The sequence below is a fragment of the Eulemur rufifrons genome, chromosome 8 (genome assembly GCF_041146395.1).
Source record: "Eulemur rufifrons isolate Redbay chromosome 8, OSU_ERuf_1, whole genome shotgun sequence".
Taxonomy (NCBI): domain Eukaryota; kingdom Metazoa; phylum Chordata; class Mammalia; order Primates; family Lemuridae; genus Eulemur; species Eulemur rufifrons.
The window spans coordinates 90,403,811-90,429,571 of NC_090990.1; the positions used below are offsets into that span (position 1 = coordinate 90,403,811).

Here is a 25,761-nt window from a genome sequence, read left to right on the forward strand (position 1 = left end):
CCTTTATAAATGACCACCAGAAAATAAACTAGAAATTGCTAGTGACAAGTTTTCTTTCTTCTTCTATTACTCACAAAAGGTAAAATTTTTACCCAGCCACTTAGAATGAAACAAGGGCCATACTGCACAGGCTTCCCGGTGGCAAAGGCATGCTTTTCACAGCCCACCGCAAATGTGGGGCCACCGAAGCAAATACTGAACATGGAGAAGACTTCCAAGTTAAATGTAGTGGAGACTTCAAGACTGAATCACACTGCAAAATTAAACCAGGTGAGGATCTGAGTTTAGGGATATAAATATACTTAAAATATTTTTTTAAGTTCTGTGTTGTTGTCACTTAGATCTGATAGAAAGGCTGACCTTCTAAAAATTGAAGTCATTCATTTATTACAGATTTGACTAAGCATTTCGTATGGTTCTGTGGATTAGTAAGAAGTGAGAGGTGTCAGTGAGGGAAAAGTACAATTTTATCAACTCGATGGTTTCTACTATTTTCTGCAGATGACTCCCAAATCTGTATCTCTAGTTCCAGCCAATCACCAAAGTTATAGAAGCATATTTGAAACTTACCTCATGAATATCTTCACCTGAATGGCTGGCCCTGAGCACCACAATCCTGCTATTTTTCTGTAACTATAATGCTGAAGGACTTTAACTAAAAACTAGTAGAATATAGCCAGTAAAGGCCTGATAAAATTACCATGTTAAATAGAACTCAGAATAAGCACATGGAAATTTAGTTCAAGACATAAAAGTGCCTTATTTCTATAACGTAAAATTAGCTTCAGTAACATACTTTACATGTAGTAAAATTTACCCATTTTAAATGTACATTTGAGTTTTGACTAATACGTAGTCATATTATCACCATCAAAAAAATCCAGAATGTTTCCATCATCCCCCAGAAGTTCCTTCATGCCACTTGGTAGTCTCTTTCCCCAAATGCAGCCACAGACAACCAATGCTTTTTGCAACTATAAGTTTGACTTTCCAAGAATTTCATGTAGATAGAATGAAACAACATCTATTTTTTTTATTTCAGCATATTAAGGGGGTACAAATGTTTAGCTTACATATATTGCCTTTGCCCCACCAGAGTTAGAGCTTTAAGAGTGTCCATCCCCAGATGGTGCGCACTACACCCATTAGGTGTGAATATACCCATCCCCTCCTCCCCCTCTGACCTGCTCGACCACTTGATGAATGTTACTACCATAGTGCATATAGGTGTTGATCAGTTAATACCAATTTGATGGTGAGTACATGTGGTGCTTGTTGTTCCATTCTTGTGATACTTCACTTAGTAGAATGGGCTCCAGCTCTATCCAGGATAATACAAGCGGTGCTAGATCACCATTGTTTTTTGTGGCTGAGTATACTCCATGGTATATATATACACCACGTTTTATTAATCTACTCATGTATTGATAGGCACTTGAGTTGTTTCCACATCTTTGCAATTGTGAATCTTTAACTTAGTAATATACTTTTGAGATTCACCCAAATTGTGTATGTTAGTAGTTTGTTTCTTTTTCTTGTTTAGTAGTAGTCCATTGTACTGATACACCTCAGATTGTTATCCATACCCCATTAGATGATATTTGGGTTGTTTCCTGTTTGGGCCTTTACTAGTAAAGCTGCTGTGCATACACTTTGTATGGATGTAGTTCATTTTTCTTAGGTAAATACCTAGGAATTGGATTACTGGGTCATATAGTAAGTGCATGTTTAACTACTGTTTTCCAAAGTGGTTGTATGATTTTACTTTCCTATGAGAGTTCTAGTTGCTCCATCTCTTTAACATTTAGTATTGTCACTCTCTAAAATGTTAGCCATTTGAGTGGATATGTATTGCTATCTCATTTTGGTTTTAAGTTGGATTATAATAATAATGCATTATGAACATCTTTTCATATGCATACTTATCACTTGTATATCTTTTTTGAAGTGTCTATTCAAATATTTAGCTCATTTAAAAACCTTGGGTGGTTGTTTTATTGAATTGGAAGAATTTTTGTAGTCTGGATCTAAGTCTTTTATCAGAGATATCTTTAACAAATATTTTCTCCCTGTTTGCCTCTTCATTTTCTTAATTTTGTCTTTTGTGGAGAAGTCTTTTTTTGATGAAGTCTAACTCATATTTTTCTTTTATGGTTCTTGACTACCTAATAGATCTTAATCCAAAGTCACAAAAACGTTCTTGTATGTGTTTTTCTAAAAATTTTATGGCTTTAAGTCTTGTATTTAAGTGTATTATCCATTTCAAGTTAATTTCTGTTTAAAGTACCAGGTATGAATCAAAGTTATCTTCATGTATTAATAAATAGCCAAATTATTCCAGCCCTACCATATTACTTTGGTACCTCTATCAGATCTCTGTTGACCTCATATACGTGTTGTTCTATTTTAGAATTCTATTCAGCTTCATTTATCTCCGTGTCTGTCCTTTTGCCAATACCATGCTGTCTTGATTACTGTAGCTTTATAATATCTTAATTATATACAGTTATGTGTCAATGACAGGGATACGTTCTGAGAAATATGTCATTAGGCAATTTCATTGTTGTGCATACATCATAGAGTAGTATACTTACACAAACCTAGATGGTATAGCCTGCTACATGACTCATTGCTCCTGGGCTACAAAGCTGTAGAGGGTGTTAATTGTACTGAATACTGTAGGCAGTTGTAACACAATGGCAAGTATTTGTATATCCAAACATAAAAAAGGTACGGCAAAAATACAGTATTATAATCTTAAGGGACCACCATCGTATATGTGGTCTGTTGACTGAATTGTCATTATGCAGTACTTAGCTGTAGTTAAATCCTGTGACTTTGTCCTTTTTCAAAAGTGCTTTGGATAGAGTAGGTTCTTTGAATTTCCATATACCTTTAATTTGATATAAGTCAGCTTGTCAATTTCTACCAAAAATTAAGCTTGTGATTTTTATTAGAATTGCATTGGGTCTGTAGGTAAATTGGGATGGGGGGATGACACCTTAACAATATTGAGTTTGCTGACTCAAGAGCATGGTATTTCTCTTCATTTATTTAGGTCTTTAAATTCTCTGTGATGTTTTAGTTTTCAGTGCATAAGGCTTGTATATATTTATGCCTTAGATCTATAATAGTGATAGACATGTATTGGTAATCCTGACCGTGTGTTAGCCTAGGCTAATATGTGTGTCTTAGCTTTTAACAAAAAAGTTTAAAAAGTAAAAAAATTAAAAAATAGAAAACTCATAGAGTAAGGATATAAAGAATATTTTTGTACAGTCTACAGTCATACAATGGGTTTGTTTTAAACTGTTATTACAAAAGTCAAGGCTTATAAAGTAAATTTATAGTGAGCTAAGGTTAATTACTGAAGAAAGATTTTTATAAACAGTGTAGCGTAAGTGTATTGTGTTTATAAAGTCTACAGTAGTATACAAGAATGTCCAAGGTCTTCACATTCACTCATCACTGACTCACCCAGAGCAACACCAAGTCCCATGAGCTCCATTCATAGTAAGTGCCTTGTATCATTTTTTATCTTTTGTACTATATTTTTACTGTACTTTTCTATGTTTAGATAAGTTTAGATACACAAATACTTACTGTTTATTACAGTTGCCTACTGTATTCAGTACAGCAGCATATGCTGTACAGGTTTGTAGCCTAGGAGCAATAGGCTATACCAAATAGCCTAGGTGTGTAGTAGTCTATACCATCTAGGTTTGTATAAGTATGCTCTATTATGATTGCCTAACGATGCATTTCTCACAACATATCCCCATGTTAAGTGATGCACGACTGTATCTTTCAAAGAACAAGCTTTTGGTTTTATTGATATATTTTTCTTTTTCTGTTTACTAGTTCATTGATTTGTGTGTGTGTATGTTTTACTTATTTTTTTTTTTTTTTTTTTTTTTGAGACAGAGTCTCGCTTTGTTGCCCAGGCTAGAGTGAGTGCCGTGGTGTCAGCCTAGCTCACAGCAACCTCAAACTCCTGAGCTCAAGGGATCCTCCTGTCTCAGCCTCCCGAGTAGCTGGGACTACAGGCATGCACCACCATGCCCGGCTAATTTTTTCTATACATATTTTTAGCTGTCCATATAATTTCTTTCTATTTTTAGTAGAGATGGGGTCTCGCTCTTGCTCAGGCTGGTCTCGAACTCCTGAGCTCAAACGATCCGCCCACCTCAGCCTCCCAGAGTGCTAGGATTACAGGCGTGAGCCACCATGCCCGGCCTGTTTTACTTATTTTTATTTTCTTCTATTTACTTTGGGTTAATTTCCTCCTCTTGCTCTTAAGGTAGAAGTTTGGTCATTGATTTCTAATATAACCATTTAAGGCTATAAATTTTTTCTAAGTATTGCTTTAGCTACATCTCACAAATTCTGATATGCTGTATTTTCATTTTCAGTTCAAAATATTTCAGTCCAAAATTTACTGATTTCCCTTTTAATTTCTTCCTTGTCTCATGGATTATTTAGAAGTATGTTTAATTTCCAGATATTTAGGAATTTTTCAGATGTTTCTGTTGAGTTCTAATTTAATTTCATTGTGGTTCAAGAACATAGATTTCATTCCTGATAAATATATTGAGACTTGTTATATAGCTCAGAATGTTCAGCTTGGTAAATGTTTCATAATCCACTTCAAAAGAATGTGTATTCTGCTATATTTCAGTATTGTGTTCTATTGATGTCTATTGAGTCAGATATAGTGTTGTTCAGGATGTCTTTATTTTTACTGATGTTTTCTTTGTTTTTCCTAAATTACTGAGGGAGGAGTACTGAAATCTTCAAATATTGCTGATTTGTCTATTTTACCTTTTGGTTTGGTCAGTTTATGTTCTGGGTATTTTGCATCTGTTAGCTGCATACACATTTAGGATTATGTGTTTCTTGTGAATTGCCCCATTTATCACAATGAAATGCCCCCTCTTTATTGCTCATAACATTACTTGTTCTGAAGTCTACTTTGTCTGATGTTACAATAGTCATGCCAGTTTTCTTTAGATATAGTGTTAGCATTGTATATCTTTTTTACATTCTTTTGATTTTAGCCTACTTATTTTATACTGAAAATGAGTTTCCTGTAGGCAGTGTATAGTTGTCTTGCTTATTAAAAAATCTAGTCTGACAATCTCTCTGTCATTTAATGGGAGTGTTTAGCCCATTTATATTTAATGTAAAAATTACTAATGTAGTTGAATTTAAATCTACCATCTTGCTATTCTGTTTTTTCTTTTCATTGTTTTGGATTACTTTTTAAAACTTTAAGAGAAGTTTTAGGATCACAGAAAAATTGAGCAGAAACTTTAGAGTTTCCAAGTAACCCATTTCCTCACACTTGCATAACCTGCCCCATTATTGGCATTCTGCACCACAGTGGTACATTTGTTACACTTGATAAAACTACATTGACACATCATTATTGCCCAAAGTCCATACTTTACATCAGGGTTCACTCTTGGTGTTGTACATTCTATGGGTTATGACAAATATGTAATAACATGTATCTACCATTGTAATATCATATAGAATAGTTTACTGCCCTGAAAATCCTCTGTGCTGTGCTTATTCATCTCTCTCTCTCTCTCCCTTTTCCCCTGGCGACCACTGATCTTTTTACTGTCTCCATAGTTTTGTCTTTTCCAGAATGTCAGATAGTTGGAATTGTACACCACGTAGCTTTTTCAGAGTTGCTTCTTTCAGTTAGTAATATGCATTTACAGTTCCTCCATGGCTTTTCATAGCTTGATAGCTCACTGATTTTTAGCACTAGTTAATATTCTGTTGTCAGATGTACCACAGTTTATCCATTAACCTACTGAAGGACATCTTTGTGGCTTCTAAGTGTTGGCAATTATGAACAAAGCTGGTATAAACATCCGTGTATAGATTTTTATATGGACATAAGTTTTCAGATCACATGGGTAAGTACCAAGGAGTATGGTTGCTGAATTGTGTGGTAAGAATATGTTTACTTTTGTAAGAAAATGCCAAACTGTCTTCCAAAGTAAGTGGTACCATTTTGCATCCTCACCAGTGGTGACATGAGTGTTTCCGTTGCTCCACATTGCTTGTCAGTGTTTGGTGCTTGTCAGCAGTTTGGATTTTGGATATTCTAATAGATGTGTAGTAGTATCTCATTGCTGTTTAAATTTGTAATTCCCTAATGACATAGGATGTTGAACATCTTTTAATATGCTTATTTGCCATGCATATAGCTTGTTTGGTGAGGTGTTGGTTCAGGTCGTTTACTCATTTTTAAATTGGATTGTCTGTTTTCTTATTGTTGAGTTTTACAAGTTCTTTGTATATTGTGGATAAAGTCCTTTATCAGATGTGTCTTTTGCAAATATTTTCTTCCAATCTGTGACTTGTCTTCTTACTCCTTTGACATTGTCTTTCATATGGCAGACATTTTTAATCTTAATGAAGTCTAGTTTATCAATTATTGCTTTCATGGATCATGCCTTTGCTGTTGTATCTAAAAAGTCATCACCATATCCAAGGTCATCTAGGTGTTCTATGTTGTTTTCTAAGAGTTTTATAGTTTTAAATTTTACATTTAGGTTTATGATGCTTTTTGAATTAATGGTTGTGGTTTTTCTTTCTTGCAAGTTGATGTCCAGTTGTTCCAGAATCATCTGTTGAAGAAACTATCCTTGATTCATTGTATTGCTTTTCCTCCTTTATCAAAGATGAGTTGACTATATTCTAAATCTGAGCTCTCCAGTCTGTTCCTCTGGTCTTATTTGTCTGTTCTTCCATGAGTACCACACTATCTTGGTTACTGTAGCTTTTTAGTAAGTCTTGAATTTGGGTAGTGTCAGTCCTCTGACTTTGTTCTTCAATATTGTATTGGCTATTCTGGCGCTTTTGCTTCCCCATATATACTTTAAAATCAGTTTGTTGACATCCACAAAATAACTTGCTGGGATTTTGATTGGTATTCAATTGAATCTTTATTTATTTATTTATTTATTTATTTTTTGAGACAGAGTGTCGCTTTGTTGCCCTGGCTAGAGTGAGTGCCATGGCGTCAGCCTAGCTCACAGCAACCTCAAACTCCTGGGCTCAAGCAATCCTACTGCCTCAGCCTCCCAAGTAGCTGGGACTACAGGCATGCGCCACCATACCCGGCTAATTTTTTCTATATATATATTTTAGTTGTCCATATAATTTCTTTCTATTTTTAGTAGAGACGGGGTCTCGCTCTTGCTCAGGCTGGTCTCGAACTCTTGACCTCGAGTGATCCACCCGCCTCGGCCTCCCAGAGTGCTAGGATTACAGGCGTGAGCCACCACGCCCGGCCTCAATTGAATCTTTAGATTTAAGTTAGGAAGAACTGACATCTTGACAATATAGGGTCTTCCTATCCATGAACATGGACTATTTCTCCATTTATTTCTGCTTTGATATCTTTCATCAGAATTTTGTAGTATTCTTTATATAGATCTTTTACTTATTTTGTTGGATTAATACCTAAGTATTTTATTTTGGGGGTACTGATGTAAATGGTATGTTTTTAATTGCAAGTTCTACATGTTCATCACTGGTGTATAGTAAAGTGACTATTGTGCATTAACCTTGTATCCTACAACCTTCCTATAATTGCCTATTAGTTCCAGGAGGCTTTTTTATTCTTTCAGATTTTCTACATAGATGATCATGTTATCTGTGAATAAAGACAGTTTTGTTTCTGCCTTCCCAATATGTATACGTTTTATTTCCTTTTCTTGTCTCATTGCATTGGCTAGGACTCCAGCTAGATGTTGAGAAGCAGTACTGAAAAGGCACATTCTTGCCTTGTTCCTGATTAAATATTTTTTAGGATTCAAATTTATCTTTTATTTCTTAACTATACTTCTTTGTTTTATATTTTTAGTGGATGCCTTAGGGTTTTCAACATATATTTCTAACTTAGCACAATTGACCATCACATATTATTTTTATTTTATTTTAATTTATTATTTTTTTATTTCAGCATATTACGGGAGTACAAATGTTTAGCTTACATATATTGCCTTTGCCCTGCCCGAGTCAGAGCTTCAAGCATGTCTATCCCCCAGACCGTGTGCACCGCACCCATTAGGTGTGAATATACCCATCCCCTCCTCTGCCCTCCCACCTGCCTAACACCCGATGAATGTTACTATATGTGCACATAAGTGTTGATTAATTAATACCAATTTGATGATGAGTACCTGTGGTGCTTGTTTTTTCATTCTTGTGGTACTTAGTAGAATTGGCTCCAAGCTCTATCCAGAATAACACAAGAGATACTATATCACCATTGTTTTTTGTGGCTGAGCAGAATTCCATGGTATACGTATACCACATCTTATTAATCCACTCATATATTGATGGGCACTTGGGTTGTTTCCACATCTTTGCAATTGTGAATTGTGCTGCTGTAAATATTCTAGTGCAGATGTCTTTTTGGTAGAATGCCTTTTTTTTCCTTTGGGTAGATGCCCAGTAATGGGATTGCTGGATCAAATGGTAGTTCTACTTTTAGTTCTTTGAAGTATCTCCATATTACTTCCCATAGAGGTTGTATAGTTTGCAGTCCCACCAGCAGTGTATGAGTATTCCTATCTCTCCGCATCCACGCCAACATTTATTGTTTTGGGACTTTTTGATAAAAGCCATTCTTACTGGAGTTAAGTGCTATCTCATGGTGGTTTTGATTTGTATTTCCCTGATGGTCAGAGATGTTGAGCATTTTTTCATGTTTGTCAGCCATTAGTCTGTCTTGTTTTGAAAAATTTCCATTCATGTCCTTTGCCCACTTTTTAATGGGGTTGTTTGATTGGTTTGTTTTTTTTAGATGGTGTAAGAATTTTAGGACAGTAATTTAAATTTCCTCTCTTCCATCTTTTGCATCATATGTTTTAATTCTCATGTGACATGTCTCTTGAAATGTTGTTTTTGCTTCAAAGGTATTTTGTTTTTTAATTAGTTACCTTAAATAAAAAATATTTATTTTAATAATAAATTAATATTTATTGAATATTATTGAAAAAAATCATTTTTTTTAAGAGACAGGGTCTTACTCTGTTGCCTAGGCTGGAATGCAATGGCATGATCATAGCTCACTGCAGCCTCAAACTTCTGGGCTCAAGGGATCCTCCCACGTCAGCCTCTGAAGTCCTCCACCAGGCCTGGCTAATTTTTTTTTTTTTTTTAGAGATGGAGTCTTGCTTTGTTGTCCAGGTTGATCTCAAACTCCTGACCTCAAGCAGTCCTCCTGCATTGGTCTCCCAAAATGCTGGAATTACAGGCATGAGCCACTGAGCCTGACCAAAAGTCAATTTTTAAAAGATTAAAAATGAAAAACTTGTTTACCCACATTTATTATTTCTGATGCTCTTGAATCCTTAGTGTCCGAATTTCCCTTTAGTATAATTTTCTTTCTGCCTGGAAAATTTTAACATGTCCTCTGAGATAAATCTGTTGGTAGTGAATATTCTCAGCTTCTATTCATCTGAAAGTCTTTGTCTTAATTTTTGAAATATAATTTTGTTGGGTATAGAATTCTAGTTTGATAGTTCCCCCTCCCTTTTAGCACTTTAGAGATGTTATTCCATTGTTTTCTTGTCTGCATGGTTTCTGACAATAAGTCTATAATAATTCTTCTGTGCATAATGTGTTTTTTCCCCCTCTGATGCTTTCAGGATTTTTCTCTTTGTGATTGGTTTTCTGCAATTTGATTCTAGTGTCCCTTGGTATAGTTTTATTTTTATCCTGCTTGGGATTCATTAAGCTTCTTGTATTATTGAGCTTCTTATATATGGGTTTATAATTTCCATGAAATCTGGAAAATTTTTCTTTAAATATTCTCTTTTCCTCTTCTAGGGTTACAATTACACCTATTTTAGGCTGCTTGTTATTTTCTTGGGGGTCACTGGTGCTCTATTTCTTTCTTTGTTATTCTCTTTTTCCCCCACCATGTGTTTTATTTTGGATAGTTTCAGTTGCTGATTTCAAATTAATCTTTCCCTCAGAATCTAACCTCCTAATCCCACCCAGATTATTTTTCATTGCGGATATTGCATTTTTAATCTCTAGATGTTCCACTTAGGTTTCCTTGTTTTGTTTTGTTTTTCCTGCAACCCTCAGTACTTGGTAACACTAGGTCTTTTTTATATCCTCAATTTCTCTCTTCATTGTATTCATGCTTTCCTTATATATGTGATCTTATTTATAAGATTTATAATTTATAAGATTTATAATTAATGAGGTTGTCTAATTTTATCATCTGTGTAATTTCTGAGTTTTTTTTTCCTGTTGATATCTTTTTCCTCCTCAATCTGATCATATCCTTTTACCTCTTTGCATGGCTAGTAGCTTTTTTATTTTATTTTATCTTATTTATTTATTTATTTTTATTTCATCTTATTATGGGGATACAAAAGTTCAGGTTATATATATTGCCCATGCCTCCCCATCCCCCCCAGTCAGAACTTCAAGTGTGTCCATTCCCCAGACAGTGCGCATCACACTCATCAAGTAGGTATACACCCATCCCCTCCCCCCAGCCCCCACCTCTGTCCGATACCCAATTGGTGTTATTCCCAAATGTGCACTTAGGTGATGATCAGGGAAACCAATTTGCTGGTGAGTACATGTGGTGCTCATTTTTCCATTCTTGGGATACTTCACTTAATAGAATGGGTTCCTCTCTCCAGGAGAACCAAAGAGATGCCATATCACTGTTATTTCTTATAGTTGAGTAATACTCCATGGTATACCACATTTTACTAATCCATTCATGAATTGATGGGCATTTGAGTTGTTTCCACATCTTTGCAATTGTGAATTGTGCTGCTATAAACATGCGGGTGCAGGTGTCTTTTTTATAGAATGACTTTTGTTCTTCTGGGTAGATGCCCAATAATGGAATTGCTGGATCGAATGGTAGGTCTACTTGAATCTGTTTAAGGAATTTCCATAATGCTTTCCACAGGGGGTTGCACTAGTTTGCAGTCCCACCAGCAGTGTATGAGTGTCTCCGCATCTCTCTGCATCCACGCCAACTTGTGTTGTTTTGGGACTTTTTGATAAAGGCCATTCTCACTGGAATTAAGTGATATCTCATTGTGGTTTTGATTTGCATTTCCCTGATGATTAGAGATGTTGAACATTTTTTCATATGTTTGTTAGCCATTTTTATATCTTCTTTTGAAAAATTTCTATTCATTGTCTTTTGCCCACTTCTTGATAGGTTGTTTGATTTTTTCTTACTAATTTTCCTGAGTTCTAAATAGATTCTTGTTATCAGTCCTTTATCTGATGTGTAGTATGCTAAAATTTTGTTCCATTCTGTAGGTTGTCTCTTTATTCCCGTGACTGTTTCTTTGGCTGTGCAGAAGCTTGCCTACACAATGAGTGCATTGCGCACCGTTTGGGGAGTGGTAACACTTGAAGGTGCTGACTCGGGAGAGTGGGGGTGGGGAAAAAATATGAAACTATTGTTTTTAACTTGCAAAAAAAAAAAAAAGAAAAAAATAATCAGGTCCCATTTATTTATTTTTGTTGTTGCTGTGATTGCCTTAGGGGTCTTCTTCAAAAGTTCTTTGCCTAGGCCAATGTCTTCCTACATTTTCTTCTAGAATTCTAATAGTTTCACACCTAAGGTTTAAGTCTGTTATCCACCGTGATTTGATTTTTGTGAGAGGTGAAAGCTGTGGGTCCTGTTTTAGTCTTCTACATGTGGCTATCCAGTTTTCCCAGCACCATTTATTGAATAAGGAATCTTTTCCCCAGAGTATGTTTTTGTCTGCTTTGTTGAAGATTAGATGGCTATATGAGGATGGTTTTATATTTGGATTTTCTGTTCTGTTCCACTGGTCTGTGTCCCTGCACTTGTGCCAATGCCAAGCAGTTTTAATAATCACAGCCTTGTCGTATAGTTTGAAGTCTGGCAAATTAATACCTCCCATTTTGTTTTTGTTGCTTAAAATTGCTTTTGCTAAACGGGGTCTTCTCTGGTTTCATACATAACATAAAATTATTTTTTCTATATTTGTGAAAAATGATGTTGGTAATTTAATAGGGATTGCATTGAATCTGTAGATAACTTTGGGCAGTATAGACATTGTAACAATGTTGATTCTTCCGATCCACGAGCATGGTATGGTTTTCCACCTATTTACATGTTCTGCGATTTCCTTCCTCAGTGTTTCATAGTTCTCCCTGTAGAGGTCCTTTACCTCCTTAGTTAAATATATTCCTAGGTATTTTATTTTCTTTGTTGCTATTTTGAAGGGTATTGAGTCCTTAATTTGGTTCTTTGTTTGACTATTATTGGCATATATGAATGCCTCTGATTTGTGTGTATTGATTTTGTATCCTGAGACTTTACTGAATTCATTGATCAATTCCAGGAGTCTCTTGGTTGAATCCTTGGGGTTTTCTAGATATAACATCATATCATCAGCAAAGAGTGAGAGTTTGATCTCTTCTGTCCCTATTTGGACTCCCTTGATTCTGCTTTCTTGCCTGATAGCTCTCGCAAGGTCTTCAATACTATGTTGAAAAGTAATGGGGACAGTGAGCAGCCTTGTCTGGTTCCAGTTCGAAGTGAGAATGCTTTCAGTTTTTCCCCATTCAGTATGATATTGGCTGTGGGGTTGTCATATATGGCTTGTATCATTTTTAGATAGGCCCCATCTATGCCTATTTTGTTAAGTGTTCTTATCATAAAAGGGTATTGAATTTTGTCAAATGCTTTTTCTGCATCTATTGTGAGGATCATATGGTTTTTATTTTTGCTTCTATTTATGTGGTGAATTACATTTATAGATTTGTTTATGTTAAACCATCCCTGCATCTCTGGGATGAAGTCCACTTGGTCGTGATGGATTTTTTTTTGATAAGCACTTGGATTCGATTTGCTAGGATTTTATTGAAAATTTTTGCATCTATATTCATAAGGGATATTGGTTTGTAGTTTTCTTTTTTTGTTGCATCCTTTCCTGCTTTGGTATCAAAATTATGTTGGCTTGGTAAAATGTTTTGGGGAGAATTCCATCCTTCTCGATGTTGGAGAATAGTTTATGTAGGATGGGCACCAGTTCTTCTTTGTAGGCATGGTGAAATTCGGGTGTGAACCCATCTGGTCCAGGGCTTTTCTTTTTGGGAAGGTTTTTTATTGCTGTTTCGATTTCAGATCTAGATATCGGTCTATTCAGGAATTCTATTTCTTCCTGGTTGAGCCTGGGAAGGCTGTGTGTTTCTAAGAATTTGTCCATTTCCTCCAGGTTTTCTAATTTGTGTGCATAAAGATTTTTGTAGAATTCATAGATGATATCATGTATCTCTGTGGCATCAGTCGTGATTTCTCCTTTCATGTTCCTGATGGAGGTTATAAGAGTTTTTTCTTTTCTGCTCTTGGTTAGTCTAGCCAGAGGCGTGTCAATTTTGTTTATTTTTTCAAAGAACCAACTTTTTGTTTTATTGATCTCCCTTATAGTTTGATTGTTGCCTTTTTCATTTAGTTTTGATTTAATCTTAATAATTTCTCTCCTGCTGGGTTAGGGGTCGGTCTGTTCTTCCTTCTCCAGCTCTTTGAGTCTATTCATTAGGTTGTCTATTTGTAAGTTTTCTGTCTTTTTGATATAGGCATTTATGGAAATAAATTTTCCTCTCAAGACTGCTTTAGCTGTGTCCCACAGATTTTGATAAGTTGTGTCTCCTTTGTTGTTTAATTCAAAGAATCTTTTGATTTCCATCTTGATTTCTTCATTTATAAAATAATCATTCAGGAGAAGGTTGTTTAGCTTCCATGACTTTGAGTAGGAATGAGAAATTCTGTTAGGGTTCATTATTACTTTTATTCCGCTGTGATTTGAGAAGATGCATGGTATAATTTCTATATTTTTAAATTTTTTAAGACATGCTTTATGTCCTAGGATATGGTCAATCTTGGAGAATGTCCCATGAGCTGATGAGAAGAAAGTATATTCAGTGGTTTTTGGGTAGAATGTCCTGTAGATGTCAGTCAGTCCCATTTGTTCTAGCATTCTATTTAAGTCCATTATTTCTTTGTTTATTTTTTGTTTGGAGGATCTGTCCTGTACTGTCAGTGACGTCTTAAAATCTCTGGCTATTACAGTATTGTCATCTATCATTTGGTTCAGATCAAGTGTGGTTTGCTTTATGAATCTGGGTGCACCTAAGTTGGGTGCATATATATTAAGTACAGTTATGTCTTCTTGTTGAATTGTACCCTTCACCAGTATATAGTAACCATCTTTGTCTTTCATTACTTTTGTTGATTTAAAAACTAAATTATTGAAGATTAAAACCACCACGTCTGCTTTCTTTTGGCTTCCATTTGCTTGAAATATTGATTTCCACCTTTTTATTTTCAGTCTAAATGCATCCTTGCAGGTTAGATGAGTTTCCTGAAGATAGCAGATATTTGGGTTGTATTTTTTTATCCATTGGGCCAGTCTATGTCTCTTGAGTGGTGAATTCAATCCATTCACATTTAATGAGAGAACTGATAAGTGAGAAAGATTTTTGTTCATCTTGCTGGGTGGAACTTCATTGTTATGTTTTCTGTCTTGAGCCATTGTGAAAACTAGGTTTTGATCTTTATCTCTCGAGTAGTTTTACATTCGTAGGTCTTTCTTGTGCTGGTCCGTGTGTAACTCTGTTTTTAGTACTTCTTGGAAAGCTGGTCTTGTCTTGGTGAATTCTCTGAGTTTTTGTTTATCTGAGAATGTCTTAATTTCTTTTTCATATATAAAACTTAGCTTAGCTGGGTACAAGATTCTAGGCTGGGCATTATTCTGTTTCAGAAGAGTGAGAATGGGGCCCCAATCTCTTCTTGCTTGTAAGGTTTCAGTAATTCGGATGGGCTTTCCTTTGTATGTTACTTGTTTGTTTCTCCTTACAGCTCGAAGAAGGGCTTCTTTAGTGGATAATTTGGTCAGTCTGATGACTATGTGGTGTGGTGTTTTCCTATTTGTATGAATCTCCCAGGGGTTCTTTGAGCTTCTTCAACCTGTATATCTAGAGTTTTGGCAAGGCCTGGGAAATTTTCCTCAATTATATCTTCAAATAGCTCATCCAACCCTGCTTATTATCTTCTTCACCCTCAGGAATGCTGATAACTCTCACGTTAGGCTTCTTCACATAATCCCACATTTCTTGTAGTCTCTGGTCTTTTCTCTTATTTCTTTGTTCTATCTCTGTGACTGACTTATTTAATTGGAAAGCGTTATCTTCGATCTCTGAGATTCTTTCTTCTGGTTGATCTACCCTGGTCTTGAGACTTTCCACGGTGTTTTGTAGCTCCCTGAATAAATTCTTCATTTCCAGGAGTTCAGTTTGATTTTTCTTCAATATTTAGATTTCTTTAGTGAATTTTTCTTCCTAAGTCCTGGATCTTTTTTGTGGTTTCTTTATGTTGGTTATCCATTTTTTCTTGCATAATATTCAGCTTATTTATGATCCATGTTTGAAATTCTTCCTGTGACATGTTGGTATTTTGAATCTGGTTTGTGTCAATTGGTAGAGAGCTGGTAATCCTTTTGGGGGGCAAGATTTCAGTTTGATTCTTTATACTCCCAGAGTTCTTTCGCTGAGCCCTTCCCATCTTGATCAATCCTTAGATCCCTTCTTTCAGCTTCAGTCTGGATAGAGGCACGCTGTGCATGCTGTTCTTAGGCTGTGTAGCAGCCCAGGTGAGCTGCCTCCTCTGTCACTAGGGGGAGCCCGTCACGTGTTGTTCAGGATTTTGCTACCTCAGCTAGGGGGCTGCTCCTGTTGGGTCCAGCCCCAGAGAATTAATTTGACCCCAAACCGGTTTGAGAGTAAAATCACTGGGCTGTTCTCATTACAGAAGGAAAGCGTCTTTTTCTTGCCTCTTGCTCTCCAGAGGTGGTTTCTGCCTCACTCTGCGCGAAAGACAGTGGCTAGGGGGAGGGGGCGGTGCCCTCATTTGCCCAGCGCCCCAGCTGCTGCAGCTCCCACGGGCGATGGTCTGCCCCGCCCCAATGTCCACAAGATCCACGCTCCACTCTCGCGACTGGGGAAGTACTCAGTGTTCACGCAAAGGCGGAGCTCCTAGTGGGGGTCCACAGACTAGGGGAGGGAGCCACCCAGGGAGCTGCCCGGTACCCAGTCACTCTGCAGCGGCTAGGCTGTGGACCCCGACAATGGTGGCTGCCTGTCCACAGATCGCTGGTGCTGGGGTGAATGTTCAGGGTCCGGCAGGGACTGGAGGAGCCGGGGATTGAGGGAGCCCAGCCACCCGCGTAAAGGAGATAGTTGGGCGTCTCCTAGTTGCCTTTCCTGCAGCCTAGCACAAACCTTCTCCTGCCAGGCGCAGTCCACGCACAGAGCTCCGGGGTCCAAAATGCCTCCCGTTATTGTCTCCTCTCCACAGAGCCCTACATCTCCTGTGGTGATTCTGCACTGACTTCAGGCAGATCCCTAATTGAGTGAGTGTGGAGGTCAGTGGGGAAACAAGCTGCTTTCCTGTGGAGCTGAACCCACCTCACTCGCTGGTGAGGCGGGTACAGCTGTCCCAGGCTCCCCTCTCTATTGTCCGTCTTGCACTCTCCAGATTTTCGTGATCTTATTTCCCACTCACCTCAGTCTTTTCTTGCTTTTTGTGTCCCACGCTGATTCTCCATGGCCTGACACTGCAGTTCTTGTGGGAGAGCGATCCTCTAGCATTGTGGCTGACCAAGATCCATGCCTTCCTCTCTGGGAGCACGAATCCAGGAGGTCACCTCCACTCTGCCATCTTCTTCTACCTCTTTCAACTCTGCTCGTCTTTCTTTCTCTGGCACCAACCATCCAAAAACCTTACAGGGAATCACTCCCACTTTTCCACAGACATTCAGTGGTCAGCAGGCTACCAAGTTTCTTGGAGGCTTTTCCACCCCCATGAGCCCAGACATGGTGGCAAACACAGTATAGTGGGGGAAACTTGCGTGATCCCAGAGTTTGGACACTGTGCAGGAATCCTCTCCAGGGGAGAGTGTCTGTCATAAGAGGGCGGAGAGCCAGTTTTCTTCCATTCAGATGCTTCCTTCCCTGCCAGCTAGTAGCTTTTGATTGGATACTAGATGTTGTGAATTTTTCATTGTTAGTTTTACATAGTGAGTTACTTGGACTCAATTTGGTCATTTTAAATTTTTCTTTTTTAAGCTTTATCAGGATGCGTGCTATGACTGAATTGTATTCTTCCAAAATTTATTATGTTTAAGCCCTAACCTCCAATATGTTATTAGGAGATGGAGTCTTTGGGAAGTAATTAGGGTTAGATGAAGTCATGGAAGTGGGGTCCTCATGATGGGATCAGTGACCTCATAAAAAGAAACACTAGAGAGCTAGCTTTCTCTCCATGTGGACACACTGAGAAAAGGCCATGTGAGCACACAGCAAGAAGGTGGCCATCTGTAAGTCAGGAGGATAGTCCTCACCAGGAACCAAATTGGATAGTACAGATTGAATAGCCTTTATCTAAAATGCTTGGGGCTGGAAGTGTTTCAGATTTCAGATTTTTTTGAATTTTCATGCACATATCTTGGAGATGAGAAAGGTTCAAATAACCTTTCACTTATGTTTCATATACAGAAAACTGACAGATCTTTAATTTGGAAGAAATGGAAAGGTGTATTTTTTACAAATAGGATTATGTAGGGTCTGATAATTATGTAGAGTCTATCCTGCTAGAAATTAAAATACATAGTTTAGGAATTAGAGCCCATGTCTCAGAACAAGATTTAAATTGTTCTGGTGGCAAAAACTTCAATTCAAAGTGAAATGTGGTTAGTAGGTTGCATCTCTGAGGAATTCTTGCAGCTGCAAAACAAGATAAAACTCAAAAGAAAATATAGAAGAAAGTATATCTACTATATCTGTCACTCCTCAACTTGGAACCATGCCATGAGAAAATATCTTAAACTTTACATTTGTTATTGCCTAGCTCTCTTGAGGCTTTGTAGGCCAAATGGTCTCTGTTGTAACTACTCAACTCTGCCTAATTGTGCAAAAGCCAACATAGACAATATGTAAATGAATGAATGCGTAATCATAGATATCAATATTCTTCTTCTTCCCAGATCCACATGGGAATGCCCAGGAAAATGCGAAAATAGGGAAATAACCTTAAAAGCCAGATAGGGAGCCATTCACCTGCCAAAACTTTGAGGGATTTCTGCTGAATGTGGTGCCAATGATATTGGGTGAAAAGAAGAGTAGTGAATTGCCTGAGAGAATCCTGCCAGGTTGAGTGCTGCTTGCCAGAGGGGCAGGCAAGGGTCATGTTGAGCTCACATGTGTGCCAGGCACCACGATGTGCATTCATTGTGCCTCACCTCACTAGTTTCACATCACATCAACCTCATGAGAGATTGAGATTATCTTCATTTTCAGGGGAAACTGAGACCTAAAAAGTCACACGGTTTGTAAATAATGACAGGCCAAGTGACAGCAAGATGAAAGACCCAAAGGGAAAGTTTAGAAAGAAAAAATATTAATAGTGATTGTGTCTGGGTGATAAGATTTTAGGTAATTTATATTTTTCTTTATACTTCTGTGACTTTTCTGATTTTTATATTAGTTATCAACTTCAGGGTTTTGAGTGAACCTAACTCCAGGAGGATCTTTGACTCTAGTTTAGTTCCCCACTGCTGTGGCTATTCACTGGACCTTCATTATATGGATATGCTTCCTGCTGCTTTCCTGTGTTTCCAGCTTATTTTTAAACTATTCCCATGCATCAACTTTTTACTTTACTGGGGCCTGTCTGTGCCTTTGACTTCTCTCTACTAAAACCCTCAGATTCCTGCTATCTTAACTCAGGCCCCTTCTGTCTTTACTTCCTACCAACTTTAGATTATCATCCATTATTTCTTCAACTTATTTTTCCACTTTTTCTCTTTTGTCATATCTGACCTCCCTCCTCTTTCCCTCTACTTTTAGGAGCGGGCTTTGCTTCTGAACTCAGAGAATACTGAAGCTATCAGCTAGTAACTCTCTCTACCTTCTGACCCTACATTCACAGAGCCTTTCCGTGTACTCCTATCAGCTCTTTTCCTTTTCTTCTATTACAACAGAAGAGGTTTTCCTTGCTGCCCTTTTGAGCCAGTCATTCCACCCATGCCACACTCACATTCATTCCGACCCCCCAGGGACCTTCCACATCCCCTCTCTTCCCTACATTAGGCATTCACTAAGTATGTCTTTAATAAACACTGAATACTTGTGACTTGACTTTTTTCTTTTTTCATAGTTGGAGAATACATTCAAATCAGTTATTGCACAAATTGGACCTGGAGGAACTATCAATCCAGAACTAAAGCGTAAGATAAAATTTGTAAGTATTTCTGTTTCTGGGACACAAGAATATTTGATTGTAAATTTAGGTATCATTTGTGGTTGAATTAGTTTGCAAGTACTTATTAGTTTTATATTTGTATTAATCATATTTAATATACTGCAAATGAAGTGGCATTCTGTTAAAGTCAGAAAAACACAAATACATACTCTTAAAAATTTTTAATGTAAAATTATTTAGAAAACAAGTTTTTCCATAAATACTCTCTTCCATTCCTTCTTCCACTCACCCCAATAAATCACTGTTGACAAACAGTTCAAGACCTTTCCAATTTTATATACATGTACATCAAATATTCCAAACAATATGTGGTATCCCATCATGTTGATGTACCATGTTTCATTTATGAGATCCATGATTGACTAAAATTTGGGTTGTTTATAGTCTTGCCTACCGAAATGTCCATGAACATTTATCTAGAAGTGGAATTGCCAGGAAAGGTATTAAATATTTTATGTTTTGATTACAATTATTACTAAATTGCCCTCTAAAGGTTCGAACAGGTTAATGTTACTGTCCAGTCATGTCGTTTTAATTTATTTCTCTTGATTTTTACATGGAGCATCTTTTCATATGCTTAGTAATCATTTATATTTTTTATGTGAATTGGCTGTTCATGTCCTTGGCCTCATTTATTTTGTTTTACTAATAGGTGAAAGCTCTTTGGTTGCTATATGTTGGACCAAAGGGTATGTATACTTAAGTTTGTGGTGGGAGCTGCTAATCTTGATTTGAGTAACTGGGGTGACATTACAACTCGTACTAATATTATTCCATTTCAACCATCATGATTCTACTGGGAGAAATGCAAAAACCCTGATGCATTCAGGTACTGTTATTTTGTTTGGACACTTAAGCAAGTGCCCAACAATTATTTGTGAAAGGATGCTCAATATGACTTTTTTATGGTACTAAAAAATTAGAGAAAAATTAAGCATTCGTTGATATAAAGGATTGGTTAAATTATCCACCCAAACTAGGTAATATGTGACTTATAAGAAAATTTAGTTATATTTCTATTAGTTTACATGAAGTATCTCTTTGACATATTGTTGGACTTTAAAAACAGGTTTTATTGTATAGCACATTTAGTATTGTCCTTGCATTATAAAACCGTGAATAATGGTGAGCATATGTGTGCATAAAGAGGTTTCTGAAAGGATGTTTTTTGAAATGCAGCAATGGCTGTCTCTGGGTCACAGGACTTTGAAATAACTTTTACTTTATATTTTTCTGAGGCTCAAATTAGAACTTTGTATAAAATATATCTGAAAAACTCTAGGAAAACAAAGCTTTTTATACCTTATTGGGGTAGAGTAAGTCCAATTCTAGAAATTTATCCTAGTAAATCATTGGACAAGTGTGCAAAACTCAAGTATGAGGATAATTATTGTAATAGTTATGATGAAAAATAAAATAAAAGATCAGATAAACTTGAGCATATTGATTATTTTGAAAAATCTGTAGCCAGTAAAAATGTTGATCTGTATTTACTGACATGAAAAGATGTTTATGGTATGATCTTTAAAAACTGGTTATAGAAATATTGATCTTATTTTTATATTAAATATAGGTATTTTATGTGCATATATACAATAAAACTATTTATGGATTTTTCTTTGCTTAACTGTATTTTCCAAGGTTTTCTGTAGTGTTCATTGCTTTTCTACAATTAAAATGCTTGAAATTATGCTGTAGAATATTAATTTTATGTGAGCTGAAGTTAAATATGTTAGCTGAGTTAAAGAAGTATAGGAATTTGTGAAGAGTTGTGGGATTACAGTATCATGTAATAATTTCTCAACTCTGGAAATATTGTAAATCACTTTTTTGTTATAATATTTTTTAAAACTGGAAACTGATTTTTTTTAAATGTGACTGTAATTCATTCAACAGTGTTGTTTTTTGCCTTTGTTACTATTTAAGTTTGTACTATCTTATTTTGATATTGTGTTACCCAGCATTCCTGTTATGTCTATATTGTATTTTGCTTTCTATTTATTAGGTTGTATCTAAGTTTCCAGAGGGTTTGTTTATTTCTAAGCTGCTTAGAGAGTTTGAGGTAAGTGTTTTTTTTTTTCCAACAACTTGATTTTTTTATGGCTTATGTTTCTTGTAATAGACACAAATTTTATTACTACTCCTTGGATCCTCTAAATCTATGCTTTGAACATCCTGTTTTGCAATTTAGTATATTTTTTCTTTATTAAGAGAGTTAAGAATATTGTCCTTAACAAATACTTGATTATGCATAAGAGAAGTTTTTAATCACTTATTGTTATTGGAATAGATTAACTTATTTTTAATGTCTGATATTCATAATACCAAGTGTCAGTGGGGATTTGGAGAAAAAGAATACCTCATACGTTGCTTGTGGGACGAAATCCTTTTGGAGAGCATTTTGGCATTATGAAGTAAAATTGAAGGTGTATACTCCCAGGAGTCCAGCAGTTCCATTTCTACATATGCACTCTAGAGAAACTCTTGCACATGGACACATGAAGACATGTATAAGACATACACATCACAACACAGGAAAAAAACTAAATGGCCATCAATAGGGTGATGGATAAGTACATTGAGATTGACCATTTACACAATGGAAATAGTATGTAGTAGTGTAAAACAAATGAATTAGATCTGCTATATGCAACATGGGTCATTTTTTGAAACCAGAATGTTGAGTAAAAAAAATCAAGTTGCAGAATGATAATTTATATAATGCCATTTATCCAAATTTTAAAAAGGTAAGTACTATATACTATGTTAGCTGTGTGCCAGGCTTTTGAGTGTCTTTGATGTACTTATTCATTTGAGTTTTCACCGTAAATGGAGACACAGGGAAGTGTAACTTGCCCAAGGGTCTGAAAGCTAGTAATGGGTAGAGCCAAGATCTGATCTGGGGCAGCCTGGCTTCAGAATCCTAACTCTTAACTACTATGCCATGGAAACTATAGTATATTTACAGATACAAACACAGATATTGTGACATAGTATAGTGTAATAATTAAGATACATTACCTCTATATGCTATTTTATAGATGATAGACATAGACAATGAAAGCATTTCAGAAATACATGCCCTCAATACAGATGTAAACTGAAAGGTGCCATTTCAAAGAGATACAATAAAATGATACAAGATACAAAAGAACAACATAAATCTGAATTACATGAATTTTGAAATAAGGTGGCAGGAATTGGGAAAGAATTAGAAATGAAACCTTTGCTACAAGTATTACAAGAGAAAAAACTACAACAGATAGTGCATTAAGAAAAAATAGTAGGTAAAAAAGAGGAACAATCCGAAAGCCAAAAGGAAATGAAGGAGGTGCTGAGGATCCAGGCATAAAAGTCTATCTAAGGTTTTTGAAGTATATTGAAAAACTCGAGCATGCAAACATATTAAGACAGTATTATGTCTGAGTAGCCTATATTAGAACAATCCTATAGTTAACCATTATAAATTTTTGATAAAACATAAAAACCGCTATCTGTAGAAATTGGCCAAAAGCAGGCAGAAACTGGAGGGAAGTCAGAACCTGAAAGAGAGAATGGCACCTTATTTGTTTGCCTGGATCTTGGTCTGATGGCAGTCACCATCCAACGCCTGGCATTGGGGACTTGAATTGAAATCAGAAGGTTTACTGGCTTGAGAAACCAGATGATAGAATTTGGAGCTACCTAAGCAGCTTAAAAATGAGGGGAGAGGAGAACATCTTAGGATGGAGAAAATGTATCAGTACAAAGAGGGAGCAGTAAATTTTGCACATAAAATCTGCCCAGATCTCTGGTTAAACTCTGAACTGCACATACTTGGGGCAGACTCAGAGCAGCCCTTGTTCTTTTAAGGCTAAAAGAACTTATTTCAGTTGTTGTCCATCACAGGGTGGCAGATTTGGGGTTTAAGTTCAGCCAGATTAACTTCCTGCTAAAATAAAGCAAAAAGCAATACTCTCTGAAGGAGTATAAAAGATTTCAGCGTCTCTACAACGCATCTATCATGATGCCCAGAATACAAACCAAAATTACTAGTTATAGTAAAGAAGAAAATGTGACCCTTGGTAAAGAAAAAAAGAAAAATCAATGGTAACTGACTCTGAGATGGGGCAGATGTTGAAGTTAGCAAAAAAGGTTTTAAAGGAACTCTCATAACCACATTAAAGGACATAAAGGAATATATATTCAGATTCAGGATATCTTAGTAGAGAAAAACTATAAAAATCAAACAATTTTCTAGAACTTAAAATACCTGAAGTAAAAAATACACTGAAATATCTTAAATTGGAAATGGCAGAAGAAAAATTATCAATAAACTTTAAGACAGATTAACAGAAATTATCCAATCTGAAGAACAGAGAGAGAGAAACAAAAAAACTAACAGAACTTGAGAGACCTTGAAACTTGTGGGACAATACAAAGTAATCTAACATATATGTAATATAAGTCCAAGAAAATGTAAGCAGAGAAAATATTTGAAAAAATAATGGCCCCCAATTTCCTGAATCTCGTAAAAGAAGCCCAGAAAACCCCAAAGAATACAGAGAAAGCCTTACATAGGCACATCATAGTCAAACTGCAGAAAACCAAATGTATATAAATTATGAAAGCAGCTAGAGAAAAATGACACATTTGCATATAGGGAAATAGTGATACCAATTATGGCTGACCTCTCTCTTATCAGAAACAAGGCCAGAGGATAATAGAATGACATCTTTGAAGGGCTCAAAAGCAAAACACTGTTAATCCATTATCTTATATCCAGTGATAACATCAAAAATGAAGGTAAAATAAAGACATTTTCAGATAACCAAAAATAGAGAATTGTAAACAGAGCTTCACTACAAGAAATGCTAAAGAACGTTCTTCATGCTGAAAGGAATGATGTCAGGTTGGAACATGAATCTCTAGGAAGGACTGAAGAACAAAGGATATGGTAAATATGTGGGTATTTATAAAAAACTGCTTTCTTTCATCAATTAAAATATGACCGTTTAAAGCAAAAATTATATAATTGGGTTTATAACATGAAAATGTAATACATAGAAAAACTATTGCATAATTAGTAGAGGGTTAGTACATGGAACTTACAGAGTTATAAGGTTCTTAAATTTTATGTGAAGTGGTACAGGAAGACTGAAACGTTTAAGGATGTATATTGTAATACTTAGAAAAACCGTAAATGCAGATTTATAGCTATAAAGCTAATCAATAAAATCATATAAAAACACAGTAAACTCAAAGGAAAACAGGAAAGGAAGAACAGAGGAATAAAATACAAATGGGATGACAGAAATTTAATAACAAATGGTAACTAAATCCAATTATATTAATTTCATAAACGTGAGTGGGCTAAATATGATAATTCAAAGGTAGAAATTGAGACTGGATGAACAGAGAAATGCAATTATATGTTGTCCACAAGAAGCTCATTATAAATATAAAAATATTAATTCAAAATAGAAGTTGAAAAAGTTATACCATACAAGGAGTAAGCATTAAAAAACTGAAATGACTAAAATAACATTATGTAAAACAGATACCAAGACAAAATGTATTAGACATAGAGGGACATCTCATAAGATAAAGGGTCAATTCTTCAGAAAGACACAAGTCATAAAAGCGTACTAATCTAGCAATCAAGCTTTAAAATAAATCATCTAAAAATTGACAGAATTAAGAACTAATTCCACAAATTTAGTTGGATATTTTTAACTCTTCCCCCATAGTTCATAGGATGGTTTAAAAAAACGAATAAGGACACAGAAAATCTGAACAACACTTTCTACCATCTCAATCTATTTTGCTCTTATAGAATACTATGTCCAGCAACTGCAGACTGCACATTATACTCAACTACACATTGAACTTTTGCCAGGATAGATCATGTAGCTGGCTATAAAATAAGTCTCAACAAATTACAAAATACTGAAATCTTACAGAGTTATGTTCTCTGGTTAAGATGGAATTAAATTACAAATCAATACAATAAGTTACATAAGAATTAACAGATATTGGAGTCAATGCATTTGTAAATAACTTAGAGGAGAAATCACAAGGGAAATTAATGAAAATACAACATATCATCACTTGTGAGATATAGCTAAAGCAGCACCCAAGGAGAATTTATATCTCTAAAATACTTAGAAAAGAAAAAAGGTATAGAATTATCATTGACCTAAAGATATACCTTAAGAAGTTTTAAAAAAGAGAATCAAAGTAAACTCAAGAGATGTTGGAAGAAGGAAATGATAGAAATCGATAAAGTAGCAATCAAGAAAAATTAAAGCCAAATGCTGATTCTTTGAAAGATCAGAAAAACGAATAAACCACTGGTTAGTCAAAAAAGACATAAATTACCAGTTATCAGGAAAGAATACATTATTATAGAT

At 35.8% G+C, this 25,761-nt stretch overlaps 1 protein-coding gene across 3 annotated transcripts in view; it reads left to right on the forward strand.

Moving 5' to 3' along the window:
* TDRD5 (tudor domain containing 5) overlaps positions 1–25,761 on the forward strand; it is an 86,009-nt gene that overhangs the window by 3,114 nt on the left and 57,134 nt on the right. For 2 of the 3 annotated variants that reach the window (XM_069478403.1, XM_069478402.1), the window contains exons 3-5: positions 80–270; positions 19,265–19,348; positions 21,375–21,431. In XM_069478403.1, coding sequence (XP_069334504.1) covers positions 80–270; positions 19,265–19,348; positions 21,375–21,431 — 332 coding nt within the window. Of the gene's footprint in view, positions 1–79; positions 271–6,219; positions 6,250–19,264; positions 19,349–21,374; positions 21,432–25,761 lie in introns of those variants that run through there. The other variant, XM_069478404.1, reaches the window with a different exon arrangement.